The sequence below is a fragment of the Corvus cornix genome, chromosome 6, assembly GCF_000738735.6.
Source record: "Corvus cornix cornix isolate S_Up_H32 chromosome 6, ASM73873v5, whole genome shotgun sequence".
Lineage (NCBI taxonomy): Eukaryota > Metazoa > Chordata > Aves > Passeriformes > Corvidae > Corvus > Corvus cornix.
Window position 1 is genome coordinate 6,843,472 of NC_046336.1, and position 12,456 is coordinate 6,855,927.

Genomic DNA, 12,456 nt, shown 5'->3' on the forward strand with positions numbered 1-12,456 from the left:
AATCCCACCTTTTGGCATAGTAAAGCATTCTTGGCAGGTTGGAAGTAATTCTGATTTGTAGCATGGATGTAACAGAAGAAAAATTGAAAAGAGGATTACTGTTACCAGAGCCAACAGAAAATAATGTTCTCCTGTAAAGTAGAGACCCATCATTTTGCATTCACCTCTATTTTCCTTTTTTTTTTTTTTTTTTTTTTTTTAGGAACTCAGTGACCAAGGAGGCTCGGACTTTGAAAACACTGAAGTAAGATGGGTCATTACAGTGCCTGCTATTTGGAAGCAGCCTGCAAAGCAGTTTATGAGACAAGCTGCCTACAAGGTAATATTACAGGCTGAATGTAGAAATGCCCCTTTAAAGCCCTCGTTTATAGGCTAAATGATAAGCTGTATTTGGGGCAATTTACTCTAGTATAAACTGTATAAATACAGTCTAGAAACACTGAAAGAGGAGTTAAATCTACCAAGCAGTAGGTGTAGGTTATATGTATTCACCTCTTAAGTGCCTTTTTCTTACTATTTACTTTCATATATTGGTGTCCCTCACTGACTGATTGTCATCTTGGACAATGTATTCCTGCTGAACTCAGTGCACATGGAACAGATGCAGTTTTGAGACCCTAGGGAAAGCTGAGTTTAAAATACTGGACACAGATTTGTTTTGTTACTTTCTTTAGGTCATCACAGACTTTTAAAGTTTTTTAAAAAAAAGGAAAAAGGAGGGAAAGAAAAGAGCCTCCTTGGTGGGACTTTTCTTCCAGTTCCCGTTTTCCCACAGTAGGAATGAAAGGACTGTGAACCGGATAGTCTGGATATAAAATTAAATTCAAACGTTATTTTCGCCAGTAAGAGGTTTATCTGCGTTTAACTCTTTCCCTCCAGCCGCCCCTCAAATATGTGCACTTCCCATATGCATGTCCTTTATTTCAAATTCAGTTTGTGTCTCTAATACATGAGGTGTACACATTCTTTTTTTCATCAGGATATTCACTTTTAGTTTGTTTGTTTGGTTTTTTTTAATTTTCGCTCAGAGACTTGCGTAAGCCATTGGGAGCAGCTATGCAATGCACAGTTTGTAAAGTATCTTCTAGTTCATGAGTAATTTGCAGAGCGCTCCTGGGAAGCACCCAGATTTTTCTAACTCTGTTTCTAACTATCTCTAATGTTGAGCAACGTTTTTCTTAACAGTCTGTATTGTGGGATTGCTAATGCTAGTGCCAGAAGCAAAACACTCTTAAAGTTCTGATGGAAGGACACGGTTGTAGGTAAATCTGAAACACTAGAGACCCATTCATTATCTCTGTATATTGTTGTCTGCCTGCTGTCTGTGTGCATGTGTGCTCGTGAAGTGGGAGCTGTGGAAGGAGCAGGGCAGGGATCAGGTAGATCTCTTGGCATTTCTCATTTGTGGCACAATGGAATGTTGTTAATTAGTGTCTGTGTCTGTGGTTGTGTCTGTGATTGTGTACTTCTATGGGCAAGCTTGATAAACAGCAAGGACTGACAAGGCTTTTAACTCGGGGTGTGTGATCCACTGCAGGAAAACATGAGTTTAGGGAAATAATTCATGTTAACTTGAAACATGGCTGATTTTTTTCAAAGCAGTGGGAATGAAGAAACAGGTGCAGAAAACAGAATTCTGAATTTCCATTCAGTCTTTCAGATTCCTATTGCTGGATCCAAATGTTCCTCATGGATGGATCAGAGCTTGCAGCTCTTGTTGTTAGCTATTGGAATATGGAAGCATCTTGAAAATGAGGGGCATCATGTAGAGAAAAGTGTGAAAAGGCAGTGGTAGAAACCTTGCAACAGGAGACACACTGAAGTACAGCCACCAGTCTGAGCTGGGAGTTAACTTGCAGAAAATATTAATGAGCTGTGGAATTCTGCTGAGCAATCGGTGTCAAGTGAGGTAGCTCCAAGAGAACTAAAGTACTAAAGCAGCTTCAGTCACTGGTTCACAGTGTAAAGCCCAGCCTTTTTGGAATGGTTAAGGAGTTGTCTAGGCAAAGCTAATGGAATTAATAAAGTAGAGTACGAAGTGTTGGAAATCTGCTTCTGTGCTCAACATCCATCAGCTTTTGACTAGCCTGCGATCTCAGTGCAGCTCTGACACCCTTCATCTCTGCTTTGCCTTAAACAAAACATTGCTAACCTGGAACTCTTCATCTGCCCAAGGGCTCCTGCATTGTCCCCTTCCAGCTGCTCTGCTGCTTTCTCATTGAATGAGTAATCTGGGTGTTCCCTTCAGCTCACAGTTCTTCCTCTCTCTTTCCATCCAGCCTATCAAAATCCTGCTAATTCTGTCTGCATGACAGCTTTTCTTGTCTTTGTACACTGCTGAGCTTTCATCCAAGCTGTCAGGGATTCTGCATCTTGGTTACTGCAACATCATTTCCTTGGCTTCAGCAGCTGTAGTCTGGCCTGGTTTGTATCTCTTTGGAATATTGCCCCTAAAGAGTTTTGTAGCCTCACATTTGACAGGAAATCAGCCCACATTTGACTCCATCTGTGTCATCTCAGACATAAGCTGCATGTCCTGGACATGAACATCTGTATTGCTCACTCATTTTCCTCTTCTGAAACCCTTTTTAAAATTCTGGGTTTTTTCATGCCTACAAAAACTTGACTGTGATTAACCTACTTTTATGGGAGATCTACTCCTCATTGCTTCTTGCTGTTACTCTGCCTGCCCTATCTGTATTCATCTATTGTGCTTTTTGTATCCTTAACAATTTTTATAGCTGAGTTATTACCTCTTTGAAGCAGGTATTTGTTTATTCTCATTTATCTTGCTCTCTGGGGCCTTCCAAGGGACTAAGTCTGGCAGGTTGTAGAGAGTTGCATGTCTTTACAGATTATTTTGCTGAATCAAAATTACTTTATTCCTGAATAACAGTTCACAGGTGCTTTTTGCTGTCCCTCATGCTTAATTCCTGTGTGTCCAGAGATGGTTCTACAGCTCTGTGACACTTGTTGAGATGTGGTCAGAGCTGGAGAGAGCTCTGTGGCAAGAGCAGAGTGTCAGCTCTGTAGGACTCACTTAGTTTTAAGTTTTCTTTCCCAAAGCATGTCTGCTGGGATTAGTGTGCATTGCATCAGTCTTCACTACATCCTTAGTAATGACTTTTAGGATTTATAGTCATATTTGCCATTCTCCCCACCAGTAAAAGATAAGGCATCATAAATAGCATCAACTTTTCTTGTTTCTGTGTCCCAGTTGTTCTGCTTTGCATTCTTTGGGCACAGTAAGTGCAGAGCAGAATCTGCAGGCTGGAATTCCTTGAACATGCTAATAGGAATAACGTTTTAAGGAAGATTTTGGAGTGTGACAGGAATATCTGAATGCAGAAGCTGTACGATAAGAAAGTAAAACATGGCATAACAAATGCACTCAGGGCAGAGTGAAGGAAACGGAAGGCTGGTGCATTTTCATAAGCTTGCCTGAAATACTCTGTGGGCTTTCAAACATCAGTCAGTTGGTCTAGTCTGAGATACTGAAGGTTCTTTTCTTTTTAATGTGAACTGTTGAGTTTTGAAATTGAGTTCCAGAGCTCTGAAGTAGATTTATTTTTCAATTACCTACAATTTTTCAAATACCTGCAATTACATACAAATAAAATCATTTGCATGATAAGCTCGTATAAACAAAAAGAGAGGCAGTCTAGGTTATAGGATTAAGCACGTGAGCCTAAAATTCCAGAGGCTTTATTTAACCAGCTCCTATACTCAACATTTATTACTGTTTTCACATCAGTTTTGTAATGGAATGTGCACAGTGAGGATTATTTAACACGTTGCATTCCAGGGTCAATGACATTACATTGATCAATACTGCTTTGCTCTGGAGAAACCTTCGGAGAAAAATAAACAAACTGGGTGAAAGAATAATGAGACAGCACAAGAAACTCCTTGCTAATAAAAACGTGACATGAAGTATGTTTGATTTTTAAAAAGATGGCTTGGGGGGCTTAACCAGATTGAAATTTGTGAAGCTGAGCTACTCTTATTCCCTCATAAGTCTGTTCTTCTGTTCATAAAACACACACAACTGAAATTTATTTGTGTAGGGACAGTGTGACCGGCTTCTGCTCTAAACTGTATAAGAAGGTGCAAGCAGCACTGGGAAGCTGGTTATTTTTCTGAAACAGGACTTTTTAATGAGAGAGATGAGGCAGAAATGTGTTAATGCATCAACCATCCTGATTATTTGTAGCTTGTGGGGGTCTCTTGAGTCTATGGTTTCACTTTTGTGATATTAAGATCTTTTTAATCATGAGGATGATAATGTTTATTGAGTGATGTGTTGGGGAGGATTCTGCATCTTGTAGCTATGTTTAATTAGGAAAGGATAACTAATTGAGAGGTGAAGATTACAGAGTGGAAAATGTATGCTAATTGATCTCTGCTCACACATGTGAGTTCCTCAGCCAGGTTCACATGAAGGCAGAGGCGTCTGCTAATCTAATTCTCTATATTTCTGTTTGTCCACTTTGTGGCACAAGTTGAAGTATCTGGAGTTTTTTCTTTTGCTAAAACAAGTAAAACAAGAGGTTTCCATAGCATTTTGTGTAAGAGTGAATCTGTGCCTGTCTTACAAAGTTTAGAAACGCATTTCTCATGTTCTTAGAAATTGCCTGAAAGAACAGAAATAGTCAAAAAATAGAATTTTCTTTCTGCCTGGTGGAAACACTGTGCTAGATGGGGTTTACCAGCCAAAAAAAGAAAAGGATGGTCTGAAAGGCTGTGAACTACAGTCATTAGGGAGTAATAGAAATCCAAAAATGTAACTCAGTGTGGACAGGGTCTAAAACAAATGGGTTTGATTGCAATAAGTTCATAGAAAGGACAATAGATTGGTCTAGAAGACATCTTAGATGGCAATATTCAGTTACAGAGAAAAGAAATATGAGCTGAAATTGGAACTGTGGTGAAAAATATTAAGGCAAAATCAGAAAGCCCAAGGTGCAGAATAAACTGGAACTTACAGAAAATAGCAAGCAAGTAGTTTTCTCAGTGCAAGTCCTCCTCAGTCAGGGCCACTTGTGTTGTTTTAGTAAAATCATCCTGAGCCATAGGAGCCCACAATGAGGATGTTTCTAAATAGAGGGAAGGAGAGAGCCTGAGACATTAGGAAGAGACTTAAATAGGAGGAGTTGGGTTTTGCTGTTGTGGTAACTGGTGCATGCCCCGGGTACAAAAAGCATTTCTAGAGTATTGCAACATGAAAAATTGAAAAGCTTATGAGAATTTAATGGCTTCATTTTTCTAATGCACACTACTCATAAAACTTGCAAGTAATGTTCTCCTGCACCTTGGGGGATATAATATAATGCAGCAAAAAATTCTTGGTAATGCCACTTGGAGCTAAGCTTTCAGTTACTACCCAAATGTGATCTGTGACAACAATCCCTTGGGAAGGAGCTGCAGCAACATCACCCTGGAGAATTATGAACCAAATGCCACTGTGGTCCCATTTATCTTCAACTTGTCAGAAAACATAACTTCTACTTTATCATGTTATCATTCAGCAATATGTGACTCAGCTTCAGTAATGCTAATTTGGATTTATTTGTGGTCCCAATACCTGAGAAACTTTTTGAGGAGTGAAAGGGCAGAGGCACAACAAAACAAGCAGTATGGAGACTTTTTTGTGCAAAGAAACATGGGTGATTTCAGAGTCTCATGATTTGTTCCCTGCCTAATAAATGATCCAAGATTCTTCTCCTTGGAATATTGTGTCTGTATTACTTCTGAGACCAAAATGTGATAGACTGAATCTAATGTCCTAAGTAAGGTCTGCTGCAATTACTGGTTTTCTTTCATGTCTCACAAATACAAGAAATCCTTTTCTCTCCCACGATGACCCAGAAATCATCTGCCTTGCCTGTATGTAGCAAGAAATTATCTTGCTTATGAGCAGTTAATAAAAGGTTTTTGTGAAATAAACACAGGTAAACTGCAGAACCTTCTCCATGAATTGTAAACAAAAGTGCTGCTTCATGATTGGTAGCCGGTGGTCATAATTCAAATATTTCCTGCCTTCTGTTCCATCGCCCTTCCTAAAGGAGAAAAAATGGTTTTATAAATTAAAAAGGGGAAATTGTAATACAGAATCCAAAAGACCCGATAAGTATAAATTTTATTAATAGAATCAAACAGTCTATGCAGTCCCAAAGAATTCCAAGCTCAGGTTGAAAGTAAAAGAACAGATAATAAAAGTAATGTATAAAATATGAAGTATAGAAATGCTTAGGTAAAGCAATTTGTACTCTTAGCTGCGTAATAGCAACACCAGAAAAATAAATTGAGGCAGTCTGACTGTGCTTAGCAAAGGCATTTATCTCAATCAGCCAGCCTAGCTGTCTATAACAAACTGGTTTATCTAATCAGTGGCCACACAAATGCAGCAGTTCTGGCTGTAGCCAGTGCAGCTCCACACATTCATTATTCTAAGTGTGCTGAAAATAAAAGTCACACTTCATTATGGTTCCAGGTGCCCCATTTATTCTCTTGCTTTTCAGAATGAGATAATACCATTTTTTCTAGACAGCCATTAAGAGGGAGAAATGTTGCATTTTTTACCACAGCAATAGCTTTACTGACAGGTTAGTAAACAGAAGTGAAATATCAAATGGATTCTGCTTTGGCCCAAAGCAACTTGCTAAGTAGCATGATCAGGTATGTGCATGCACAGACAACCGAGGTGATTACTCAAGAGTCCAAACACCCCTCATTCCAACAAACTCCAGCAACAGCTCCACTGAAAACCTTAGTATTTATTTGGATACTCAGAAATTGATGTTTTTTCTTTAGTGGGTGGTTCCACAAAATTTGTTCTTGGTGTTTTGCAAAATTTATATAGGAAGCTTGTGGCAGAGCTGAATGCAAAAGCTGGGTTTCAAGTCCATGTCTGCTATTTGTATCCTCATATTTTTAAGCATAAAGACCATATTTTCCTCTACAGCTCATGAATTAATTAATTAGGAACCGAATTTCCCTCTCTGACAAGACACTGGTCTGAGACACTTTTTTTTTTTTGAGTGCTGATTGCATTGGTGGTGTAAACTCAACTTGTGCATCCCTGTTGCATTGAACTGATTGCTTTCCATATGTTGCATCACTTTTTAACATGACTCATGGCTGATGTTTAGGATCACAGGACTGCTTGAGGCTGTTGTGCTCTGTATATTTTTCGCTTTAAAAAAAAAAAAGTGTGCCGTGACAAATGTTTCCTTTGATTCCCAGACAAAAGTTCTAATTACAATCTGTACAGAAACCTGTGAGGACCTGAATAACTGCAGGCTTGCAGCAGTGAGTCTGGTACTGCTGTCACCCTGTCAGACGTGATGGGCTCCCTCTCACTGATACATGCAAGGATTTGACACAAGAGTCACAAAGACAAGGAGAGAGAAAGTGTGTGGGTCCTTAGCCTTTAGGAAGGATTCCATCCTGCAGTTCTGGCCTTTCTCAGTGTAGAATACCTGCACCATTTTCGAGTCATGGAAGCATAAAGTGGGAATGTTGGTTGGAGATCATCTAGCTTGACCTTCCAGTTGAAGCAGGGTTATTGCCAACACTGGGTCAGCAGTGGCTTTATTTAATGTCCAAGGACAGAGATGCCTTTCTGAGCAGCTGTTCAGGTGCTGCATCACCTTCTTAGTAAAAAGGGGGTCCCAATTTGGACTCCACAAGCTGCAGTATGTGGCTGTCGTCCCTCATTGCAGCTCCTGGCAAGACTGAGAAAAACTGTGTTCTGCTGTCTTTGGAAGTGCCCTTCAGAGAGCTGCAGGCAGGTGTTCTGCTGCTCCTTGGCCTACAAGAGGTTCTTCCACCATAAAACTAATTTTGATTGTAAATGAAATGCTAATCTAAACCTCGTGGTCCTTCAGCATACATGGTCAGCACAACTGTTAAATGGGGAGTAGCGTAACCATCAACTGGAATTAATTTCTATGTTGTCTAGTATGTTCACCAAACCAGCTGTACAGGTGCAGATGTGAGGTACCTTATTATCATCTATCCTGACTGGCTGCAGCTTCGAGGATTTCACCCAAAAACCCCCTTCACAGGGCCTGTGAGTTCCCTGTTTGAAGTGGGAGCAGCAGTAGGTTCGGCCCAGGTGAAAACTCTGGGAAGGTTGTGAATTTTCTGTGGCTTAAGTTACTTTGTACAGAGTTCTGGTATGGGCAAGCCCTGGGAATTCAGAAAGCACTGCCAAGCCTATTTGGTATTTTAAAAGCAGGGAAATAGTATATAAATACATAGTGATGATACCTACTTCCTCATGGCAGGTGGGAAAATATCTGAGGCCCCAAAAGAGACCTCTCAGGATAAACCCAAAATCCTAAGGACAGTGTAAAGGCTGGTTTTTACATTGGATTTCATGCCTTTATGCTTTTCATGTTATTTCATCACTTATGTTTGTGCAAAGTGAATAAATGAAAATTATTACAGGGGTCTTTCAGCTTCCAGTTTTGTGCCCCTCCAGTAGCGGCTTTTTCATCTTCCGTAGCTTGTATTCCTCTTGTGTGCAAAATGAAGTTACTACTATTTTAGCATAGCCTGAGGTGTCCTTTATGCTTTCTCAAGTAGTGTTCTCACAGAGAGATGAACATCTTTGTCCTGTCCCTGATCTGTACAGATAGGGAAGCTGACACTGAAAGAATTCTGCAGCTGTGATAATTATCCACAATGTTCTCACTTGGGAAATGCAGAGCATCAGTGACACCTGATCAGACTAGGACCAAGGACAGCCTGTGCCACAAACCTAATTTTAGTTCAACCAGCAGTAATAGTGTGAAAATGTATGCATTCACATACATTTGTTAGGTATGTGCATGTATGGGTAGCAAATGTTAAGAGAAAGCAAAATGCTCATGGTTCTGTAAAGCAAAAAGTGCTTCTATGACACTGTAGATGTCAGATCTTTGCAGGATCAACTACCACCCAAACATTGTGTTGATTGGATTTTTAGTAAAAAGTCAATATTCAGTTTTCATCTAGGCTCTTATATGCAGAGTGAATATTTTTGAAAGGAGGGGAGCACCCAGCAGCTCTTCCTTCTGCCTTTGGCAAACCGATCCTCTTTGCTCAGGTCACTAAGAGGAATCTTTGAAAATCCTGTTTATTTTGTGGCTGTTGAGTAATTTTAAGAATCTGTCTTTGAAGAGGTAGGTGGGCAGAGCTAACTGGGCTGTCTGACCTCACTATTCTGTTTACCCACAGTATTTCTTGTACTGCAGCACTCTTCATTACTCCAAAGTCTAAGGGCAAAGCATCAGGGTATGTGAGGGTATGTGTAGTGATTTTCAAACACTTTTTATGAAGCCTTCTCCAGGCTGAAGATCCGTCAAAACTGCATGCACGCTGCTTTTCCTGCAGCTTTGTGGTACCCACTGTCCCCACTCTCTGCCAACCCTGCTTCCCCTTGTGTGCCTCTTTGGGATAGTGCTGGGAGCCTTTTCCCATGTTGCTCATCTTCTTTCCTGGCACGCTCTGCCTCTGTAATTAGATCTCAGTGGTTTATTTGTGACATCCCAGTCTGATGCCATAGGACTGGAGAAAGTGCTAGCTAGTGAAAAAGGAGGAGGATTAGAGGAGCTCACTTACCAAGGCACTAAGTGGATGGTGTTATCATGAATCCCTTAACAATGAACTGATTAGTTTAAACAGTGGAAGTTTCACAAGGCACTTAATTTCCAGCCGCTGTTTTGTCTTGCCTTGATTCAGCCTCACAATACTTTCTTCATGCAGTCTGCACAGTGCTTAACTTGCAATCATGCCTTTCCTATTGTTACTAATTCTAATAAGTATCTTGGAAAATAGAAAAATGTTGATGTTAATCCTCAGCTTCTGTTGTTTTGACTGAATGATGTGGTCCTGCAGAGCTTCATTTCCTAATAAACCACATCATCTTTACAGAGCCGTTTCATAGGATCCAACTTCTAAATTTTATCTCTGTTGCCTACAAATGGGGCTTTGGTGGTAAAACAGGTTTGAAAGGTTTTTCCTACCAACCAGAAGAACAGATCATTGCACTTGTCTGGTCTGCAGCGTTGCTTCAGAAGTGATTAAAGTAGTGCAATTGGTGAAGGTGACAAACTGGGAGAGAAGAATGGGCACCCAAGGCTGTGGTGGAGCTGTTCCCTGCAGCTTCTGCATGTGCTCCATGTCACAGGCAGAAATGGAACCTTGCTGGTTGGGGAAGAGTAGCATTTGGCTGTGACACTGAACTGGAGTTATCCAGGGAATTTCCACCTTGTTTTGGCTTCCTGTGCAACATTAAGGAAAGCCTTTTAGTCTTTGTGCCTTGTTTTTCCAACCATGTAATGAGGGGGGCTCTTCCACACGTGTTTATCTGTTTATTTTATTGATGCTACATTTTTGTATCCAGAAATGCCTTATCAATTGTGAATGCAGTGCCTACAGCCCTGCAGCCGTACTGAATTAGGTCTTTAATGACTACAAAATATATCAAAGCACTAAAGTAGAATTCATCCAGTCAATTCTTTTAATCAGTTTTATAACTCAAAAGAACAAGTGCACTGTATGTAAGGCATGTTCCTTGTGTTACAAATCAGTGATCAGGCTTTTTTTTTCCACCTTTAGAAATATATCTGGTGTATCTCTCTGAAAAACCAGAAAAAGAAACTCTGACTGTTGCTTTCAATAATTTTCAAGGATAGGAATAGGAAACAGGTACCTTGTTAATGATGGTGTATTTCCTAACATTCTACTTCTTTTGAGATCACTGTGGTATGATAAATAAAGCCAGATAGAACACCAGTGTTCTGCCTGGCTGTGGAGAACTGCAGCTAAATGCTAATGCTTCTAATTACAGCAGTGTTCAGACATTTTCATCTAGGCCTACCTTAAAAAGATTCAGACTGCATGGAATATTCTACTATAGTACTCTCTTTAAGGTCATATACATTGCAATATTAAATAAAAGTGCATTGCTTTTTTTTTTTTTTCCCCTGAGTGTTGTGGTGTGTGAGGCTGGGTTTTAAAAGCAGCATCTTTTCATTTGTAGAAATGGTGATTTTGCTTGTGGTGTGAGTGAAAACAGTTCTCTGCAAGTGCTCAGACTGCTGTGCTGTACTGAGCTGCAGTCCAGACCTCAGTATTTTCTAGTGGTGAATTAGTCTAACAGTTGGCAGCAGATGCTGTTTGGGGAATCAGGAATGTGGTCTTGTGGTCAGCTGTGGCTCTCTCCTGGTGACACATCTCTGGCTATAAAAACAGAGCTGGTGGCCAGGGTGAGAATTCACCTGCATCTGGATGGTAAAGTTATTTGTGCTCCAGTACATGAGATTTTGAAGTTTGCTGTCGATGATGCATCTTGGAACATGAACAGCAGTGTGCTGGCACCAGCACACAGACCTGTGCTACTGGAGTGAGTGAGGTCTGGGAGTTCTCTTGTCAAAAAATGAAATCCTAGTCTTCAGGCATGTGAGCAAAGTTGAATTTTAGAGCAGTTCTTTTCATAGTGTTCTTTGCTTCTTCCAGGTATGTAAATGCAGCAATATCTTGCAAATTAATTTCTAAGAAATTTTTTGTGCTCAAAAGAATTTTTGTAATCCCGTGATGAGTTTTGCACTTCTGTGTTCTTGGGGAAGCTGCTGTCTGCTTCGTTCATGTTTCATAAGTGATGGCTGGGTTTATGCTGCTAGTGAGCGTTACGGGAGAAAGAAGATTTAGCAGGCTGGAGTCAAGACACTGCTCTGCTCTAAAGTCTGCTGTAAGCTGCCCTGGGCAAAAGCAAATTGGTGTGTCTGTCCCACTGCCAGAATGATCTATAGAAGGTTGAATATTGAGACATTGTTTAGATCTGTCCTGCTCAGGCCTGTTAACTTGTGAATCCCTGGTCTTTATTTCAGTAGTACTTGGGCAGCAGTGGGCAAGAACACGGAGTGAGGCAGACAGAAAGCAGAAAGTGTAAAATACAGCAAATTCCCAAATGCCTGCAATTAATAATTTTAACAAATGCATCACTGTTTCTTCATGTTGACTGCCTGCTGTTTCCACTCCTCTTTCTCTGCATGCTCAATATTTTTCTCCCATCTGTCCCTTGGCCGTAATGATGGGACAGATGTACTGCCTAAGTCTTCATCTTGGAGCTTGTATTAAAACAACCTCATTGCTCCATTCCTCCCCAGCAGTATTTATGTGTTCATGTTTCTTTATCATCTCCCCTTCCCCCATTTTCTCTGTGCTGTGTATAGATGTATAGATATATATGTAATGTGTTCTCTCTCATGGTCTAAGTAGAAATACTATATACACGAGGTATGAAATACTGATTGCTACATATACATATATATATTTATATATAAATATGTATGTGTGTATATATGTACATGTATATGTGTGTCTACATATAAAAATATGTGTTGGATGCCTTGTACCTTTTGCTGTTAAAGATTCTCTGTATGGTCTTTTTATGATGTGAAACAA

At 40.1% G+C, this 12,456-nt stretch overlaps 1 protein-coding gene across 2 annotated transcripts in view; it reads left to right on the forward strand.

Annotated features, from left to right (window-relative positions):
* HSPA12A (heat shock protein family A (Hsp70) member 12A) overlaps positions 1–12,456 on the forward strand; it is a 53,232-nt gene that overhangs the window by 25,171 nt on the left and 15,605 nt on the right. For both annotated transcript variants that reach the window (XM_039553884.1, XM_010408515.4), the window contains exon 6: positions 203–319. In XM_039553884.1, the coding sequence (XP_039409818.1) occupies positions 203–319 (117 nt within the window). The remainder of the gene's footprint in view (positions 1–202; positions 320–12,456) is intronic.